The following is a 16,680-nucleotide window of genomic DNA, read 5'->3' on the forward strand; positions in this document are numbered from 1 at the left end:
CGTATGCAAATCCACCATTCACAAGCATTAGGAAGTGGTGAAACATATTTCCGCCTCCACTTAATTGGGATAAATTTTCTTTACTGTTGTGTAGTAAGAGTCTTCCCCAACCTGGCTGCCTCCAGATGTGTTGGACTGGATCTCCCATTATCCCCAGTTAGCATGGCTAATGGGAGTTGTAGTCCAATACATCTGGAGGGAGGCAAAACTAATAGCTGGAACCCGGGAACGTTTACAAGTCCTTTAGTAGTAGCAGAGTAGTCTGAACAAGCTTCCTTGAGGCGGCAGGGGTCTACAGGAACCCAGAAGGGGCTAATTAGAAATGTGCCATGCAAAAACTCTGACTGCTTGAACAGGAAGAACTTCACACAGCACATAGTTAAATTATGGAACTCACTACTGCAAGATGTGATGGCCACCAATGTGGATGGCTTTAAAAGGTTGGTGGTGGTGAATAAATTCCTGGAGGCAAAGGCCATCCATGGCTACTAGCCCTGATGGTTGTGTGCTATCTCCAGTATCCGAGGCAGTAAGCCTGTGTGCACCAGTTGCTGGGGAACATGGGTGGGAGGGTGCTGTTGCACCATGTCTTGTTTGTTGGTCCCTGTCCGATGGCTGGTTGGCCACTGTGTGAACAGAGCGCTGGACTAGATGGACCCGTGGTCTGATCCAGCAGGGCTCTTCTGATGTTCTTAAGCCTCCCCCTCGGGCCTGGCTGGATCTCTGAGTGGACCCTGTAACAGCAAACATGCAAAACTTTGTGCCCCACTTGGCGACTGGACTGCATGGTCCAACAATTCGGAAAGGGGAACTGGGGGGGGGGGGGGAGAATGTTCAGGGCCGGTGCTACCATAGAGGCCACTCAGGCAGCCGCCTAGAGCGCCAAGCTAAGAGGGGCGCCAGGCACAGCGCAGCACTCATGTGCGTTGCTGGCTGTGAGCCAGCCCAGCCTGAGGATTCAGCTGGGCCTGGGCGGGCGAGATGGCGCCCCGCGCCCGCCCAGCTGAAGCAAAACCTGGGACGCTGGGGTGGGGCGGCTCCACGTTCGGACTTCCGGAATGCTCCTGGAAGAGAGAGAGAAAGTATGGGTGAATGGGGTGCATCATGGGGTCTTTGAGCGAATGCATGTGTTCATGCGTGTGTTTGTTTGAGTGATGCTGAGTGTGTGCGTGCGTCCGTGCGCGAGTTGAGGGGAGGATTTGGAGGTGATATTCCTATTAAATAATGCATTTTAGGCCCATAGACTTTCCTTTCAAATTTGTTTGCTATAATTGGCATGACGTATTTCTTGCACTTTAAAATAAATTTAGCAGTTTCAAGTTTTGTGCTTCTTATTTTTTCCAGGAAACATATGTTCTCAAAAATCAAAGTTGGCACTTTTTGGGGGTGTGTGTGTGAAAGTAGCTCACCTTGCCTAGGGCGCAAAATAGTCTGGCACGGGCTCTGGCAATGTTTCCTCCCGCCCCGCCCCCCTACACCCACACACCTACGCAAAGCCAAAGCATTGCTGCCGCCCTCCTTCTCTCCCACCCCCGACAATGCAGCCCCCTCCCTTCTTTGCCCGTCCCCCCACGGACCCGCCTCCCCTCCTCGCAAAGAAGCCCAGCTTCGGCCTCTCAGTCCCCACACCCAAGGGTTAAAGGAGCCGAGGACGGTTTCCTAGAGAGGCAGGAAGTTCCACAATTGGGAAGGGGGGAGTCACTGGGAAATGCCCCCCCCCTTTGTTTTCCAGGAAGGGAAATCGGCCATGTGAGGTTTAGGTGAGGATGGGGAGGGGGGCTGCATTGCTGGGGGTGGGAGAGGAGGAGGGAGGCACCAGTGGGGTGGGGTGGGGGGAGAAGGGGGGTTGATCTTTGCAGCCTAGTCGCCACGCGGGGCCCAGAGATCTGCATGGTTGCTATTGGATGATCCGCTTAGAGATCCACCCAGGCCCTATGGCGGCGGGGTGGGTGGGTGTAGGGGCCGTATTGATCGGGTCGTGGGGAGGTTTGGGGCAGAGCAAAGAGCCTCTTGCGGGGTGGGGAGGGGAGAAAGGCCACTCTCAGAAAAAGGCGCAGGAGGAGGTCCGTGCGGTGCAGCCTCCCTCCCCTGGCGCCCCACCCCCCACTACGGATTTATTTATTTATTTATTTGTATGAGGGTTAATGAAGATCCTGTTTGGATTTTTCAAAGAGGTGGATCTTGAGGTCCTGGAGATGTGGAAAAAGGAGAAAAAAGCACCACTAAGCGATACAGGGAAAAGAGACTAACCCTGGTGCTATGCAGGATAATACATCTTTAATGGTATTGTTGGCGGGGGGGGGGGGGGGAGAGATAGATTTGTGATTTAAAAAGCTCAATGTTTCGGAGACCACGATCCTTCGCCAGGAGCCGATAACGAGTATTCACTGTTGGGGACAATAATATTGTTATCGATCGCAAAATTAAACACTTTTATCTGTAGAGCGTCTATGTCGAGAGCTGCCTTTTTTCAAAGTGGTGGATTTTGAGGTTCCCAGTAAGAGGACTGCTGGCAGTGCCTGATCTTCCTGAGGTTCTCCTCAGGAGTAGCTGCAAGAGAGCGCTTTGTGTCTCAGCCGCTGCCCTTGGGACATGCTCCCCATTGACAAGAGTCAGGTGCCTTCAGTCCCCGTCTCCCCTCTTCATGTAGGATTTCCCTGAAGGCTGCCCCAGCCAGCAGGGTGACGGCTGACTAGTGATTAGCCTGCTATTATTATTTTTTTACTGTTATGTTTTCTGTTTTTATCACTCCTGGAATCTGCTTAGCTAGCTCACTGGGAAGTGGTATAGAAATCATTGTAATAAATACATAAAAAGACATGACCACCTAGTGTTTTTTCTTTGTTATTCTTTTCAGCTCCCGGTGACTGTGGGCTTCTTCAAGGAGGATTTGGCTCTGCTGGATCGAAGGCTCTCTGTACGAGGAAGACATGAGGGAGGATTAGAGGTACGTGTCGATGAGGATCTCTTTTCCTTTTCCTGGTAGAGGCTGAAAGATTCCTTCAGGTTGTTTCCATTACTTGCACAAGGGTGTGGCCAGAAAGGACCTATGTGGCCAGTATATTTGCCTGGGTCATTCTGGCTAACTCTACCCTTACAAAGGTTTGGCTACTGACATGGCATCTATATTCCTAAAAGCTTCTGTATTGGGGGGAAAGGGTGGCAAAATCAACCAGTGTTATAACTTATTTCTTCCCGGATGGTGTAGGGTTGAGTATCCACAGTTATCCAATAAAAGTTTTTCCCTGTTAAGGGCATTAGCTGAAAAGCTGTTCACCTCCTTTCACAACTTACTGACACACCTCGCAGGACTTATAGTATTCAGTATCTTCTTTAAACATAATAGGCCGGTAGAAAGTGGTAACCAACCATTTACACATTTTTCCAGTGCTCATGTGTCCAGCTATGGGTACCTCATGAGCTACCTTTAACAACTGTTGTCAGTAGGGTTGAGGAACAATCATAGAATAGTAGAGTTGGAAGGGGCCTACAAGGCCATCAAGTCCAATGCAAGAATCCACCCTAAAGCATCCCTGACAGACGGTTGTCCAGCTACCTCTTGAATGCCTCTAGTATGGGAGAGCCCACAAACTCCCTAGGTAACTGGTTCCATTGCTGTACTGCTCTAACAGTCAGAAATCAACTGCTTTTCTGCCTCACAGGTTTGCCCTCTATCTCTTAGCAGCCATTTCCTGTACAACGGACCATTCTTCTTAAAGATTTTTTTCTTTGGGGACGTCTTCAAAAGGCGATTACGCTCTTGTGCCTGTGTTTTTAAAATTTCTAAATTCCAATCGTTCTTAATGTGCCTGTGAAGTCGTTGTTTGAGCTGGATTATTTGTGCAACAGAGACCCACAGTCCGCCCGCCTGTCATTTCACTTTGGTTGCTAGGCAACAGCTTCACTGACAAGTCTGCCTCCGCAGAATAAAACCTCCAGCTTTATTCATATTTTTATTATTTGTTCTATCAGAAAAATTAAACTCGCTATTTAAACCGAAATTAACAGCTAACTCAACAGCATCTTTGGCAGCATCTTTCTATCCTGATCCCAAAATTTTATATTTTGAAATATTTGATGAAGGAGCTGATCCAAAACTATAAGCTCTTTCAGATCTTCTTTGGATTTATCATTAGCCCTACCGATCCATTTCTCAAAGTAATCTGTAAGCTTATAACAAAATCCCACATAGGATTTACATGCTGTTATTGGTCGATAATTACCACAGTTAGTGTGGTCCTTGCCAGGCTTAGGGATAACTGTAATATAAGCATCATATGATGAGGAGGAAAGTGAACCTGTGTCAAATATATATTTGTAAAGTTGATAAAGTTTTGGAGCTAGAAAAGTAGAAAAGGTTTTGGACTTACATGCTGTTATAATAGTATTCCTAAACCTCTTTCTCAAATTCTGGCCCATATCTAAGCCTTTGATATACATCAGTCTTAATGGTTTCGGAGTTTATTACCTCATCCATAGGAAAGCTGTTATAGTCTTCAGAAAATTATCCTTTAATCAAACAGGGGATAAATTTCATATAATAATTTGTAACTATATGAGCAGCTTCTTCAAATGTGGTGAAAAACACTTGTGGAAATCCCCCAATGACACATGAGGGTAATTTAGGAGGCTTGTCTTCCTCTTCAGTTCTCCTTTCATCCTCCCTCGACATTTTCTCTTTCTCCAATTTGAGCCTTCCTCTTTGGTGCTTTATTTTTTTTTTTCTAATTCCACTTTTCTGTTCTTCTCTTTTTGCATAAATGTTGTATAAATTGTTCCAATTCAATTTCTCTGCATCTCTTTATGCCTCTGCTTCCCTCTCTCTCTTTCCCTCAGCTACATCTCAGCCCTCTCTTTCAAATTCCAAGTGCTGAGGTAATATTTCTATATGTGCACGTCTTGGTGGATTTACCTCAGCCTCTTCAGCATCCCTGCCTCTGAGGTGATCTATTAACATCCCCAAAGAGGCTCCACTCTCTTTACAGGCATGGGTTCAGACTCCACCTTTGCCACCACTTGTGACGTTCCTGTCTAGGTTCCACCCTTCTCCAGTTTCTACCTCAGAAAACTGAGAAGCAAAAACCCCTCAGGAATGCCCACTTTCATCTGGATTAGTTGTCCCCACTGATACTCAAGCTTCAGCTCTTTGTCGCCCTCTCTGGGTTCCAGAGACGTCCAATATGCCTTATTGGTTCCTTAAACCCATAAGAGAGGCAGTGTGGTGTAGTGGCTAAGGTGTCAGACTGGAAGTGGGGAGATCCGGGTTCTAGTCCCCACTTGGCCATGGAAACCCACTTTGGGCCAGTCACAGACTCTCAGCCCAACCTATCTCACAGGGTTGTTGTCGTGAGGATAAAGTGGAGAGGAGGAGGATTATGTATGCCACCTTGGGTTCCTTGGAGAAAAAAAGGCGGGATATAAATATAATAAATAAATAAAATAAGAGGTGGCACTTCTTTGGAGGTGGTGGGATGGTGTAAGCGGGGGCTTCTCTAGGCTGGGCCTTCCTTCCTCATATTGAGATATGGCTGTAAGGGAAACAGCTCTGGCTTCTTTTCCTCATGGTATCTTAGTTCTAGCTGAACAACCATCAGGCATCAGATGGATGTTTCCAGATGCATCCTATCCCCCCCAATGGCTTTTGTGTTTGGAAATATATTGCCTTTCAATTTGTCTTTTGGATGGGATGTATGATGGAGAACAGAGAGATAAATCCAAAGAAGATCTGAAAGAGCTTACAGTTTTGGATCAGCTCCTTCATCAAATATTTCAAAATATAAAATGTTGGGATCAGGATAGAAATCCAAAAACTGCCAAAGATGCTGTTGAGTTAGCTGTTAATTTCGGTTTAAATAGCGGGTTTAATTTTACTGATAGAACAAATAATATAAATATGAATAAAGCTGGAGGTTTTATTCTGCGGAGGCAGAATAAAACCTCCAGCTTCACTGAGAAGTCTGCCTATCTATTCCTCCAAGAAACCCAAGGTGGCATACATAATCTTCCTCTTCATTTTATCCTCACAACAACAGCCCTGTGAGGCAGGTTGGGCTGAGAGTCTGTGATTGGGCCAAAGTTACCCAGTGGGTTTCCATGACTGAGTGGGGCCTAGAAATTCGATCTCCCAACTCCCAGTCCAACACTTTAGCCATTGCACCACACTGGTTCTCCTGTTTTTGTTCTCCTACTAAGAAGGGCCTTTGATGCCCCAAGCCAACTTCATCATCTGGCTTGAAGAAAATGACAATTCAAGAAGGACGCAGACAAGCTGGAGCGTGTTCAGAGGAGGGCAACCAGGATGATCAGGGGTCTGGAAACAAAGCCCTACGAAGAGAGACTGAAAGAACTGAGCATGTTTAGCCTGGAGAAGAGAAGATTGAGGGGAGAGCACTCTTCAAATACTTAAAAGGTTGTTACACAGAGGAGGGCCAGGATCTCTTCTCGATCCTCCCAGAGTACAGGACACTGAATAATGGGCTCAAGTTAAAGGAAGCCAGATTCCAGCTGGACATCAGGAAAAACTTCCTGACTGTTAGAGCAGTACGACAATGAAATCAGTTACCTAGGGAGGTTGTGGGCTCTCCCACACTAGAGGCATTCAAGAGGCAGCTGGACAACCATCTGTCAGGGATGCTTTAGGGTGGATTCCTGCATTGAGCAGGTGGTTGGACTCGATGGCCTTGTAGGCCCCTTCCAACTCTGCTGTTCTATGATTCTACAAAGAGCTGCTTGTCCAAGAGCCATTGACAGGTGGGTCCTTAGAAATATCATGAAACTGCCTAGCCTAGAAATCAGAGGACTCCCTCAGACAGTTGGTGGTTCTCTTCTATGCCCCTCAGCACAATGTGGCGTTTAGGGTCTTTTAGTTCTCCTGCACAGCAGCTCTCTCCTCATGGCTCTTTGACACTGTCCATGTGCCTTGCCAATGTTAAGGTTGGGCTACTGCACTGTGTTCTACATGGGGCTGCCCTTGAGGATGGTTTGTATAGTGCATCTCACACAGGTGACTGCTGCCATATTGGTGTCAGGAATCCAGTGTTTGGAGCACTTTACTCCAATATTATTTGATGTTCACTAGAAATTGTGACTAGACATAATTCATCTCTTCCTGATAGAAATACACCTCTCCCTGATAGGATATTCATTGGAGCATCTAGTCAAGTGACAGGAAGTTGAGTGCCTGATTTTGTAGGATGAGGAGAATGGAGTGGGATGGGGGCATGATAGAACCACAGCGGCACGATCTAGGGAAAAACAAGAGTGTGGAGAGCCGTGCCTCGAGGCTCATTACTTAGGATCATGTAAGCCTTTTTGTGAACTGTTGACTTGCCTAGATCTTGGCCTTGTTAAACAGAGAGCTGCCCCTCTTCCTTGTTTGGTTTCTGGAGGAATTGGGCAAATACTCCTGAATTTCAATGCATGGATGCTGCAATAACCTTACAGAACTGAAGTGCATGAGACCTTGGAAAGTACTTTGATTCACTCTGCACCTCCTCCATTTGTGTTCCTTGAGCTCAGCTAAACTGAAGTGAATGTTGCCTTTTGAGATGGCTCCCTGAACTTTTCATGCCTGCTTTCCTCAATGGGGAAGGAGAATATATAACTTTTAAAATGAACTCTGCTAGGGTTTCAGCCTTCCTAGTTTCTCTTAAATTCTCTTTGATGTCCTTGCTACAGATCTTACTTTAGCTTTAGGGAACTGATGTGTTCCCTTCTAAGGAGTGGGAACATCAAGTTGATTCTTCTTTGCACTCATGTTCTGCTTCCCTTTTTCTTTCAGCTGGTGATGTACAAAAGAAAATAAATAAAAGAGCACATCAAGTGTCCAAGGAAATCGATAAGTGGCCAGACTTTTTGGAGAATGTTGGGAATTGAGATGGGATAAACCACCCAGAAAAAAAGCAAAGAAAGAAAGAAAAAATGTCTAGATTCTGATCTCCATGTAATGATAGTACAACAAAAACCAACTGAAGGAAAGAGAGAGAGAAGTGTTCTTTGTGTGGAAAAATGTTTAATTGTAAATCCACCCTTGATGACCATTGTAAAACCCGTACAGCAAAGAAACGATATAAATGCTTTGAGTGTGGAAAGAGTTTCAGGGACAATGCTGACCTTCGCACCCATCAAAGAATTCATACAGGTGAGAAACCCTTTGAATGTCTAGAGTGTGGGAAAGCATTTAGGTGGAGTGGGGGACTTACTGTCCATCAGAGAATACACTCAGGAGAGAAACCATTTCAGTGCTTGGAATGCGGAAAGAAATTCAGCCGGAACTGTAACCTTCAAGTACATCAACGAACTCACACAGGGGAAAGGTCATTTAAATGTCTGGAGTGTGGAAAGAGTTTCAGGTACAAGGGAGGCCTTACTACTCATCAGAGAATTCACACAGAAGAGAACCCATTTAAATGCCTTGAGTGTGGAAAGAGTTTCCGGCAGAGTACAGACCTTCTCGCCCATCAAAGAACACACACAGGGGAGAAACCATTTGACTGTGTGGAGTGTGGGAAAGCATTTAGGTGGAGGCAGACACTTACTGTCCACCAGAGAATCCACTCAGGGGAGAAACCATTTAAATGCATGGAATGTGGACGGAGATTCCGCCAGAGTGGTGGTCTTCGAGTCCATCAAAGAACTCACACAGGGGAGAAACCATTTAAGTGTCTTGAGTGTGGAAAGAGTTTCAGTCAGGCTTCTCTCCTTAGTCTCCATCAAAGAACTCATACAGATGAGAAACGATATAAATGTCTAGAGTGTGGAAAGAGCTTCAACCAGAAGGATAAGCTTAATTCCCATCAGAGAATTCACACAGGAGAGAAACCGTTTGAATGTATGAAGTGTGGAAAGAGTTTCAGGGACAGTACTGAACTTCTCAAACATGAAAGAACACATACAGGTGAGAAACCATTTGACTGCCTGGAGTGTGGAAAAGCATTTCGTTGGAGCTGGGCACTTACTGTCCATCAGAGAATCCACTCGGGGGAGAAACCATTTCAGTGCTTGGAATGTGGAAAGAAATTCAGCCGGAAGTGTAACCTTCAAGTACATCAAAGAACTCACACAGGGGAAAAACCATTTAACTGTCTGGAGTGTGGAAAGAGTTTCAATTACCAGGAAAGCCTTACTATTCATCAAAGAACTCATACAGGAGAGAAGCCATTTAAATGCCTGGAGTGTGGAAGAAGTTTCTGTCATGAGCGAAGCCTTACTCATCACCAGAGAATTCATACAGGAGAGAAGCCATTTAAATGCCTGGAGTGTGGAAAGAGTTTCAGGGACAGTGCTGTCCTTCTCAACCATCAAAGAACGCACACAGGGGAGAAACCATTTATCTGTTTGAAGTGTGGAAAGGCATTTAGTCAGAGGGGGACACTTACTGTCCATGAAAAAATCCACTTAGGGGATAGACCATTTAAGTGCTTGGAGTGTGGAAAGACATTCAGTCAGAAGGGTGCCCTTCAATATCATCAGAGAATGCACACAGGAGAAAAACCATTTAAATGCCTAGAGTGTGGAAAGAGTTTCAGGGACAATGCTGACCTTCTCGCCCATCAAAGAACACACACAGGGGAGAAACCATTTGACTGCCCGGAGTGTGGAAAAGCATTTCGTTGGAGGGGGGCATTTACTGCCCATCAGAGAATCCACTCAGGCGAAAAACCATTTCAATGCTTGGAGTGTGGAAAGAAATTCAGCCGGAAGTGTGCCCTCCACGTACATCAAAGGACTCATACAGGTGAGAAACCATTTACATGTCTGGAGTGTGGAAAGAGTTTCAATCAGGCCTCTTCCCTTAAAATCCATCAAACAGTTCACACAGAGGAACGACCGTATAAATGCCTGGTGTGTGGAAAGAGCTTCAGACATACCCCAGCTCTTAATTCCCATCAAAGAATTCACACTGGGGAGAAACCATTTAAATGCCTGGAGTGTGAAAAGGGCTTCCACCGGAAGCGTGATCTTGTTTTGCATCAGAGAACACACACAGGAGAGAAACCATTTGAATGCCTGCAGTGTGGAAAGAGATTTAGCCAGACAAAGTCCCTTGTTTCACATCAAAGAACTCACACAGGTGAAAAACCATTTAAATGCCTGCAGTGTGGAAAGAGCTTTAGACAGAAAAGTGACCTTGTTTCACATCAGAGAACTCACACAGATGAGAAACCATTTCAATGCCTGGAGTGTGGAAAGAGCTTCAGGCAGAGTTCTGACCTTCTGTCCCATCAAAGAATACACTCGGGTGAGAAACCATATAAATGTCTACAATGCGGAAAGGGCTTCAGCCAGATATCAAAACTTAATTCTCATCAAAGAAGTCACATAGAGGAGAAACCATATGAATGCCTGGAATGTAGGAACGGCTTCAACCGGAACAATGAGATTGCTTCACATCAGAGAATTCACACGGGGGAGAAACCGTTTGAATGTTCATGCTGTGGAAAGGATTTCAGTTACGAGCGAAGCCTTACTACTCGTGAGATAATTCACACAGAAGGGTACCCATTTAAACGCCTGGAGTGTAGCAAAGATTCCATTGAAAGTGCTGACCTTCTCAACCATCAAAGAACAAACACAGGGGACAAATCAATTGACTACCTGGGGTGTGGAAAGATTTTCAATCCAATGGAATCCCTGATTTCACATCAAAAAACTCACAGAGAGAGTGACACCCTGGAACACCCTTCTCGTACAGTAGTCCTGGGGCAGCATGAGGGATCCCGTGGGAGCGGTGCCTCACCTGTGGTTCCCAACGCCCCATTCAACCCTGTCCTAAGCCCAGTCATCAGTGCAAACTGTCCTCCCACTTCCCAGGGATCAACAGAGCACCAATTGCAGTGTATCAGGTGGGATACTCAAAGTCGTGATGGGAGAGATCTCCTGACACCCAGAATACCATTTTGTCCAGGAGCTACGCTGGAAAAAGGGCCTATTTATGTGTAGAAAGACCCAGATGGGACCACCAATAAGCATTTTGTCTAGTGTGTACTCACGAGGAAGGGCCTACTCATTTTTGTGGTGGAAGCCCCAACTGCTGAATCAAGGTCAGCCAGAACATACGTCCTTCCCCCAGACTTTTCCTTTGTTAACTGCTCCCTTGGAGCAATTTGACTCCGTTTACGGGCTCGTGTCAGGAGAAACTATTTTAAGGGTTTAGATTGTAAAATGAAAGGTGGAGCACACCTTTCATTTCACACAAAGGTTTAATTGCTTATGTAAGGGAGAATCAGTAGAAATGCTCCTAATACAGTTGTTCTCATAAAAACAACCTTAATAGACATCAGAGCATTCAATTTCATGACTGCCCAAGTGGCTGTGCATATGTGTCACACACAGACGCACACTGTGCAACGTGCTTTAGGGAGTAGAAATCTTGCTATAAATGAAACCGTTGGCATGCTAGAGAAATCATTTAAAGACATAGAATGAGAGGGGTTTGCAGGGGGGATTAATGTACATTGAAAAGCCTATCTGAATGCCTGGTGTACGGACAGATCTTGGAATGTTTATTCACCAGACACATTAGAATATTAATTGTCTCCCTCTATATTTATCTGTATGTCGCCCTGAGATCCCAGTGGTAATAGGGCAGGATATAAATGTTTTAATAAATATTCTGTTTCCATGTGGTTTCCATTTTGTTCTGTCCAGCTGCACCCCCTTCCATTGCTTTAAATCTTTATGATCTGGCAGAGTGGGGAATTTATTTTTATTTATTATTGCATTTATGTCCCACCTTTCCCACCCACCCCTCCAATGAACCCAAGGCGGTGTACATCCTCCTTCTCCTCTCCATGTTATCCTCACAACAACAACCCTGTGAGGTAGGTTGGGCTGAGAGTTTGTGACTGGCTCAAAGACACCCAGTGGGTTTCCGTGGCTGAGTGGGGACTAGAACCCGGATCTCCCGACTCCCAGTCCAACACCTTAGCTGCTACACCACACTGGCTTTCCACAGGTTCTTCCTTCCCTTTAGAGCTCCCTTCTAGCTGCCAACATATCCAGAGTGTTGGATGATCCCCTTGCACAGTGTGGGAGATGGCCCAGGAGGCCACAGAAGAAATGGAAAATTTGGAGGCATTGCATACCCATCTTTCAGGGGGGATAGAATCATAGAATCATAGAATCGCAGAGTTGGAAGGGGCCTACAAGGCCATCGAGTCCAACCCCCTGCTCAGTGCAGGAATCCACCCTAAAGCATCCCTGACAGACGGTTGTCCAGCTGCCTCTTGAAGGCCTCTAGTGTGGGAGAGCCCATGACCTCCCTAGGTAACTGGTTCCATTGTCGTACTGCTCTAACAGTCAGGAAGTTTTTCCTGATGTCCAGCTGGAATCTGGCTTCATGTAACTTGAGCCCGTTATTCCGTGTCCTGCACTCTGGGAGGATTGAGAAGAGATCCTGGCCCTCCTCTGTGTGACAACCTTTTAAGTATTTGAAGAGTGCTATCATGTCTCCCCTCATTCTTCTCTTCTCCAGGCTAAACATGCCCAGTCCTTTCAGTCTCTCTTCATAGGGCTTTGTTTCCAGACCCCTGATCATCCTGGTTGCCCTCTGAACACGCTCCAGCTTGTCTATGTCCTTCTGGAGAAGAGAAGAGAAGAGTCCCAGGATAAGATCTTAACACATGGCCAGTGTCACGGAATAGTTTCAGCACTTCATTGGGCCTTGTAGTTTGTAGCTACAAGGCCCACTGAAAAGTCTAGAAAAAATCTAGAAGATTTTTGGCCTACTTCGCCTGTGGAATGTCAGAATCTGTGTGAGCTTTTCTCTGTCAGCGTTCGCAGAGCAGGCAGGAGTTGCTTTAGTCCCCCGGCTCGCTCCTGAGAGGCTGGGAGCATTCCATGAGAACATGACTGAGGCCCTTTCTACACCTAAGGATTTCCCCCGGAAAATGGAGGGATCATCCCTGCCTGCTCCCGGGATCCCCCCTGTGTGTCATTTGCATGCAGAGGGATGATCCCGCGAGGATCCCTGGAAAAAAGGCAGGTGTAGAAACGGCCTGAGTTGGGGAAGAATTTGCAGACGAGTCACTCAGATTGAAGCATCATCTTGGAGGGCTGAGCATTGCTGCCCTGTTTGGACAGCGGCCTTGCTGAAAGTCCAAATGCCATTGTCTGTCAAGGAGCCCGGAGGAGGAGTCTTAACAGTCACACGGCTTCTTTTAAGCTGATGCAAAGAAAAGGAGCCATTGCTAGGAACGTCTCACCTGCATTGCCCGAAACCCCTCCCTGTTTGGCTCCATTATCGTTTAGGCCTCTGGAGGCACTCTGCACATGGACTCTCCTAACTGGAAGAACAGAAGCCACGAGCAGAAGGATTTGTATAAACAAATAAAACTATTAATTACAGCAATAAGTTGTTGAATAGTAAATAAGTAACACTTAATGGTTCCATTCAGGTATGTACGTTCTCTAATACGCAATTCTCCAGATTACGCACTCAATCACAACACAATCACCACGGATCATAGAATCACAGAATCATAGAATAGCAGAGTTGGAAGGGGCCTACAAGGCCATCGAGTCCAACCCCCTGCTCAATGCAGGAATCCACCCTAAAGCATCCCTGACAGATGCTTGTCCAGCTGCCTCTTGAAGGCCTCTAGTGTGGGAGAGCCCACAACCTCCCTAGGTAACTGATTCCATTGTCGTACTGCTCTGTGAGGAAGTTTTTCCTGATGTCCAGCTGGAATCTGGCTTCCTTTAACTTGAGCCCGTTATTCCGTGTCCTGCACTCGGGGAGGATCCTCGCTATATCTCTCAAAATGGACAATCTCTAACTCAAACCTCGTGAGTTAGAGGAACACGAGTTCAATTACTGTTTTTAATGCTCAATTGAAAACTTTTCTTTTCTCTACAGCTTTTAGAACTTGACTCTGTTCTTACTTTTACACTGTTAGTTTTATTGTCCCCTGAACCTATTTGGTGCATTCTCTTACCTCTCTTATTTTGTTATTATGATTTTATTAGAATGTAAGCCTTTGTGGCAGGATGTTGCTGTTTTATTCTTTCACTATGTACAGAAACATGTAAATTGATGGTGCTATATAAATAATAATAAGTCCTAGACCTCTTATCATGTAGTCCCTGTCTCTATCCTATCTTATCTTATCTAATCAAGTCCATCTCTTGTCTCACTCAAGCATGGCACACCGTTTATAGAGCAGATACACTTCACACAAACCCCTCTGTACGCTTGGCGTTTTCAAATCTACATTTTCAAATCCACCATTTGTCCTGCCACTCATCTCACTGACCCCATAGAAATAATCACCATAAAACACATCATATAACAAGAATACATAACCACAATCATAGATAGGTTATACAGATGTGTAACATCACAGTCTGTAATGAACAGTCAACCATTTGGGCCATGATGTGCTTAAACCGTGCTGCAACACTTTAAAAGGTAGCTCTTGTGTTCGATACCAACTGAAGCTTCTTAAAAGTCTTTGAGGATGGCCCTATGTATAACATTACAGTAACTCTACTGGGGAACATGTCTCACTCATATTGTGCCGGCAGCACTGTGTAAGTGTATGGGGGTGAACTCTGGCCAAACCCATGACATTTTTCTGCCTCAAACAAAGGACAAGATGGCATCCAGTTCCTTCCCATGTACACAACTCGATCAAATGGACATCGAATCATAGAGCTGGAAGGGGCCTATAAGGCCATTGAGTCCAAACCCCTGATCATTGCAGGAATCCACCTTAAAGCATCACTGATAGGTGACTGCCCAGCTGCCTCTTGAAGGCCTCTAGGGCGGGAGAGCCCACCACCTCCCTAGGTCATGGGTTCCATTGTTGTACCGCTCTAACAGTCAGGACGTTTTTCCTGATGTTCAGCCGGAAACTGGCTTCCTGGAACTTGAGCCCATTATTCCATGTCCTGAACTCTGGGATGATCAAGAAGACACCCTGACCCTCCTCTGTGTGACAACCTTTCAAGTATTTGAAGAGTGCGCTCATGTCTCCCCTCAGCCTTCTCTTCTCCAGGCTAAACATGCACCCTTTCGGGACTGAACCAGCCACCTTCTGCATGCAAAGCAGGTGCTCCATTGGTGTAGCGTAGCGGTTAAAATGTTGGACTTGGACTCAGGAGATCCAGGCTCTAGTCTCCACCCGGCCATGAAGCTCACTGGGTGACTGTGGGCCCGTCCCCGACTCTCGGTCTAACCTACCTCACAGGGCTGTTGTGCATGCATGATTGAGAGATTGACAATTGAATTTTACTTTTACGCTGGACATGGGATAGAATCCTCCGCCACACTTGAGGACTTCAGGTTAGTTTCAGAGATTCATGTTTCATTTACTGACCTCTTGACATGCCCTGAGCAATGTCCATGTGGCAAGAAACTGAAAATAGAGATAGATGGGGCAGTTCAAGAGGGCAGGGAGAGAATAGTGAATTTCTCTTAACGCAAATCCTCAAACTTCAGTGCTTTCTCTCGTAATATCTTAATTCCCTGCTGCCATGAAACCAGCCGTTATAGCTAGGCCTTACCTGGCTCAAGGCTTATTTTTCCCCTTCAACCAGATTACCTAAATTGTGTCTTTTAGAGCAAATGAGAGTCAATTCATCAAATACATCATCTCGGTTTCAGAAACTGATTCCTCAAATTCATTATGGTTTTTCTTCTCAATACTACTCTGAATTTAGCTCACAGCAAAGAGGTCTTTAAGGAGAGGTCTGCAATGTTTCTATTCAAATAGATCTCTGTGCAGTCTCAAGTAATAAGATAGCACCTCGGTTTGCAGAGACTAAGCTTAAATTTGAATGTGAACGTGACCTGACACTAATTTCTAACCCTCGTCTTAGATCATCCCTTGCACGATTAAAGATGCAACAAATGAAAGCCTTTTATTTGTTGCATCTTTAATCGTGCAAGGGATGATCTAGCAGCAGTGCTAGAAGGGCATTTTAATAAAATTCCTTATGCCTCAAGATTCTTCCCTTGTCGTAGTGGCAAAGGCTCTGCCTCATTATTTGCCCTATCCTCAAATTCATTCTAAATATTTAAGATTCTTTTTTGAGAATAAGTCCAGCTGGTCCAATTCAGAAAGAATAGACTTTTTGTTTACATGCAGTAACAACACTGTCGTATTGGCAATGGCCAACTTCACTCTCACAGCCCAAATGCAGAGAGCAAAATTGCTGACCTTTCAGAATGTATGAGTTGTTTTAGCATGGTTTTTATTATGCTTGTTGTAACCATTGGTTGAAACAATAAAGGATTGGTTGAAACAATACTGCTAGGCCGTAGGAAGTGGTGAAACATTCCAGTCACCTGCTGCCGTAAGCAAGGGGATACAACTGGCTTGAGTCCAGGTTATCTGAAAGACCGTATTCTCCCTTATGAGCCTGCCTGTGCTTTTAGATCTTCTGGGGAAGCCCTTCTTTCAGTCCCACCATCTTCACAGGTGTGCTTTGTGGGAGCGCGGGACAGGGCCTTCTCGGTGGCTGCTCCAGTGCTTTGGAACTCTCTTCCCAGGGAAGCTAGGTTGGCTCCCTCCTTGATATGCTTTCGGAAGCAGGCAAACACTTCTTTGTTCCGGCAGCCCTTTGGAGAATAATCTGGGCCTCCGTCTATGTTAAGGACCTGTAAAATTGTCGTGTATTTTAAACGTTTAATGTTTTAATATTGTGATTTTAAATTTTTTTTGTACATTTCTTTTC

The 16,680-nt window shown here is 45.6% G+C and overlaps 3 protein-coding genes across 3 annotated transcripts in view; 1 reads left to right on the plus strand and 2 right to left on the minus strand.

Moving 5' to 3' along the window:
* The window catches only part of LOC134396310 (oocyte zinc finger protein XlCOF6-like), a 211,820-nt gene that overhangs the window by 116,625 nt on the left and 78,515 nt on the right, over positions 1 to 16,680 (minus strand). The window lies entirely within an intron of this gene.
* Positions 1 to 16,680, minus strand: part of LOC134396384 (zinc finger protein OZF-like) — a 253,426-nt gene that overhangs the window by 57,419 nt on the left and 179,327 nt on the right. The window lies entirely within an intron of this gene.
* Positions 1,702 to 11,710, plus strand: LOC134396292 (zinc finger protein 271-like). Its single transcript, XM_063122727.1, has 3 exons — positions 1,702 to 1,760; positions 2,858 to 2,947; positions 7,781 to 11,710. Exon 3 carries the CDS (start codon positions 8,008 to 8,010, stop codon positions 10,939 to 10,941), a length of 2,934 nt encoding a protein of 977 aa, XP_062978797.1. The 5' UTR covers positions 1,702 to 1,760; positions 2,858 to 2,947; positions 7,781 to 8,007; the 3' UTR covers positions 10,942 to 11,710.

The sequence above is a fragment of the Elgaria multicarinata genome, chromosome 3 (assembly GCF_023053635.1).
Source record: "Elgaria multicarinata webbii isolate HBS135686 ecotype San Diego chromosome 3, rElgMul1.1.pri, whole genome shotgun sequence".
Classification (NCBI taxonomy): Eukaryota; Metazoa; Chordata; class Lepidosauria; order Squamata; family Anguidae; genus Elgaria; species Elgaria multicarinata.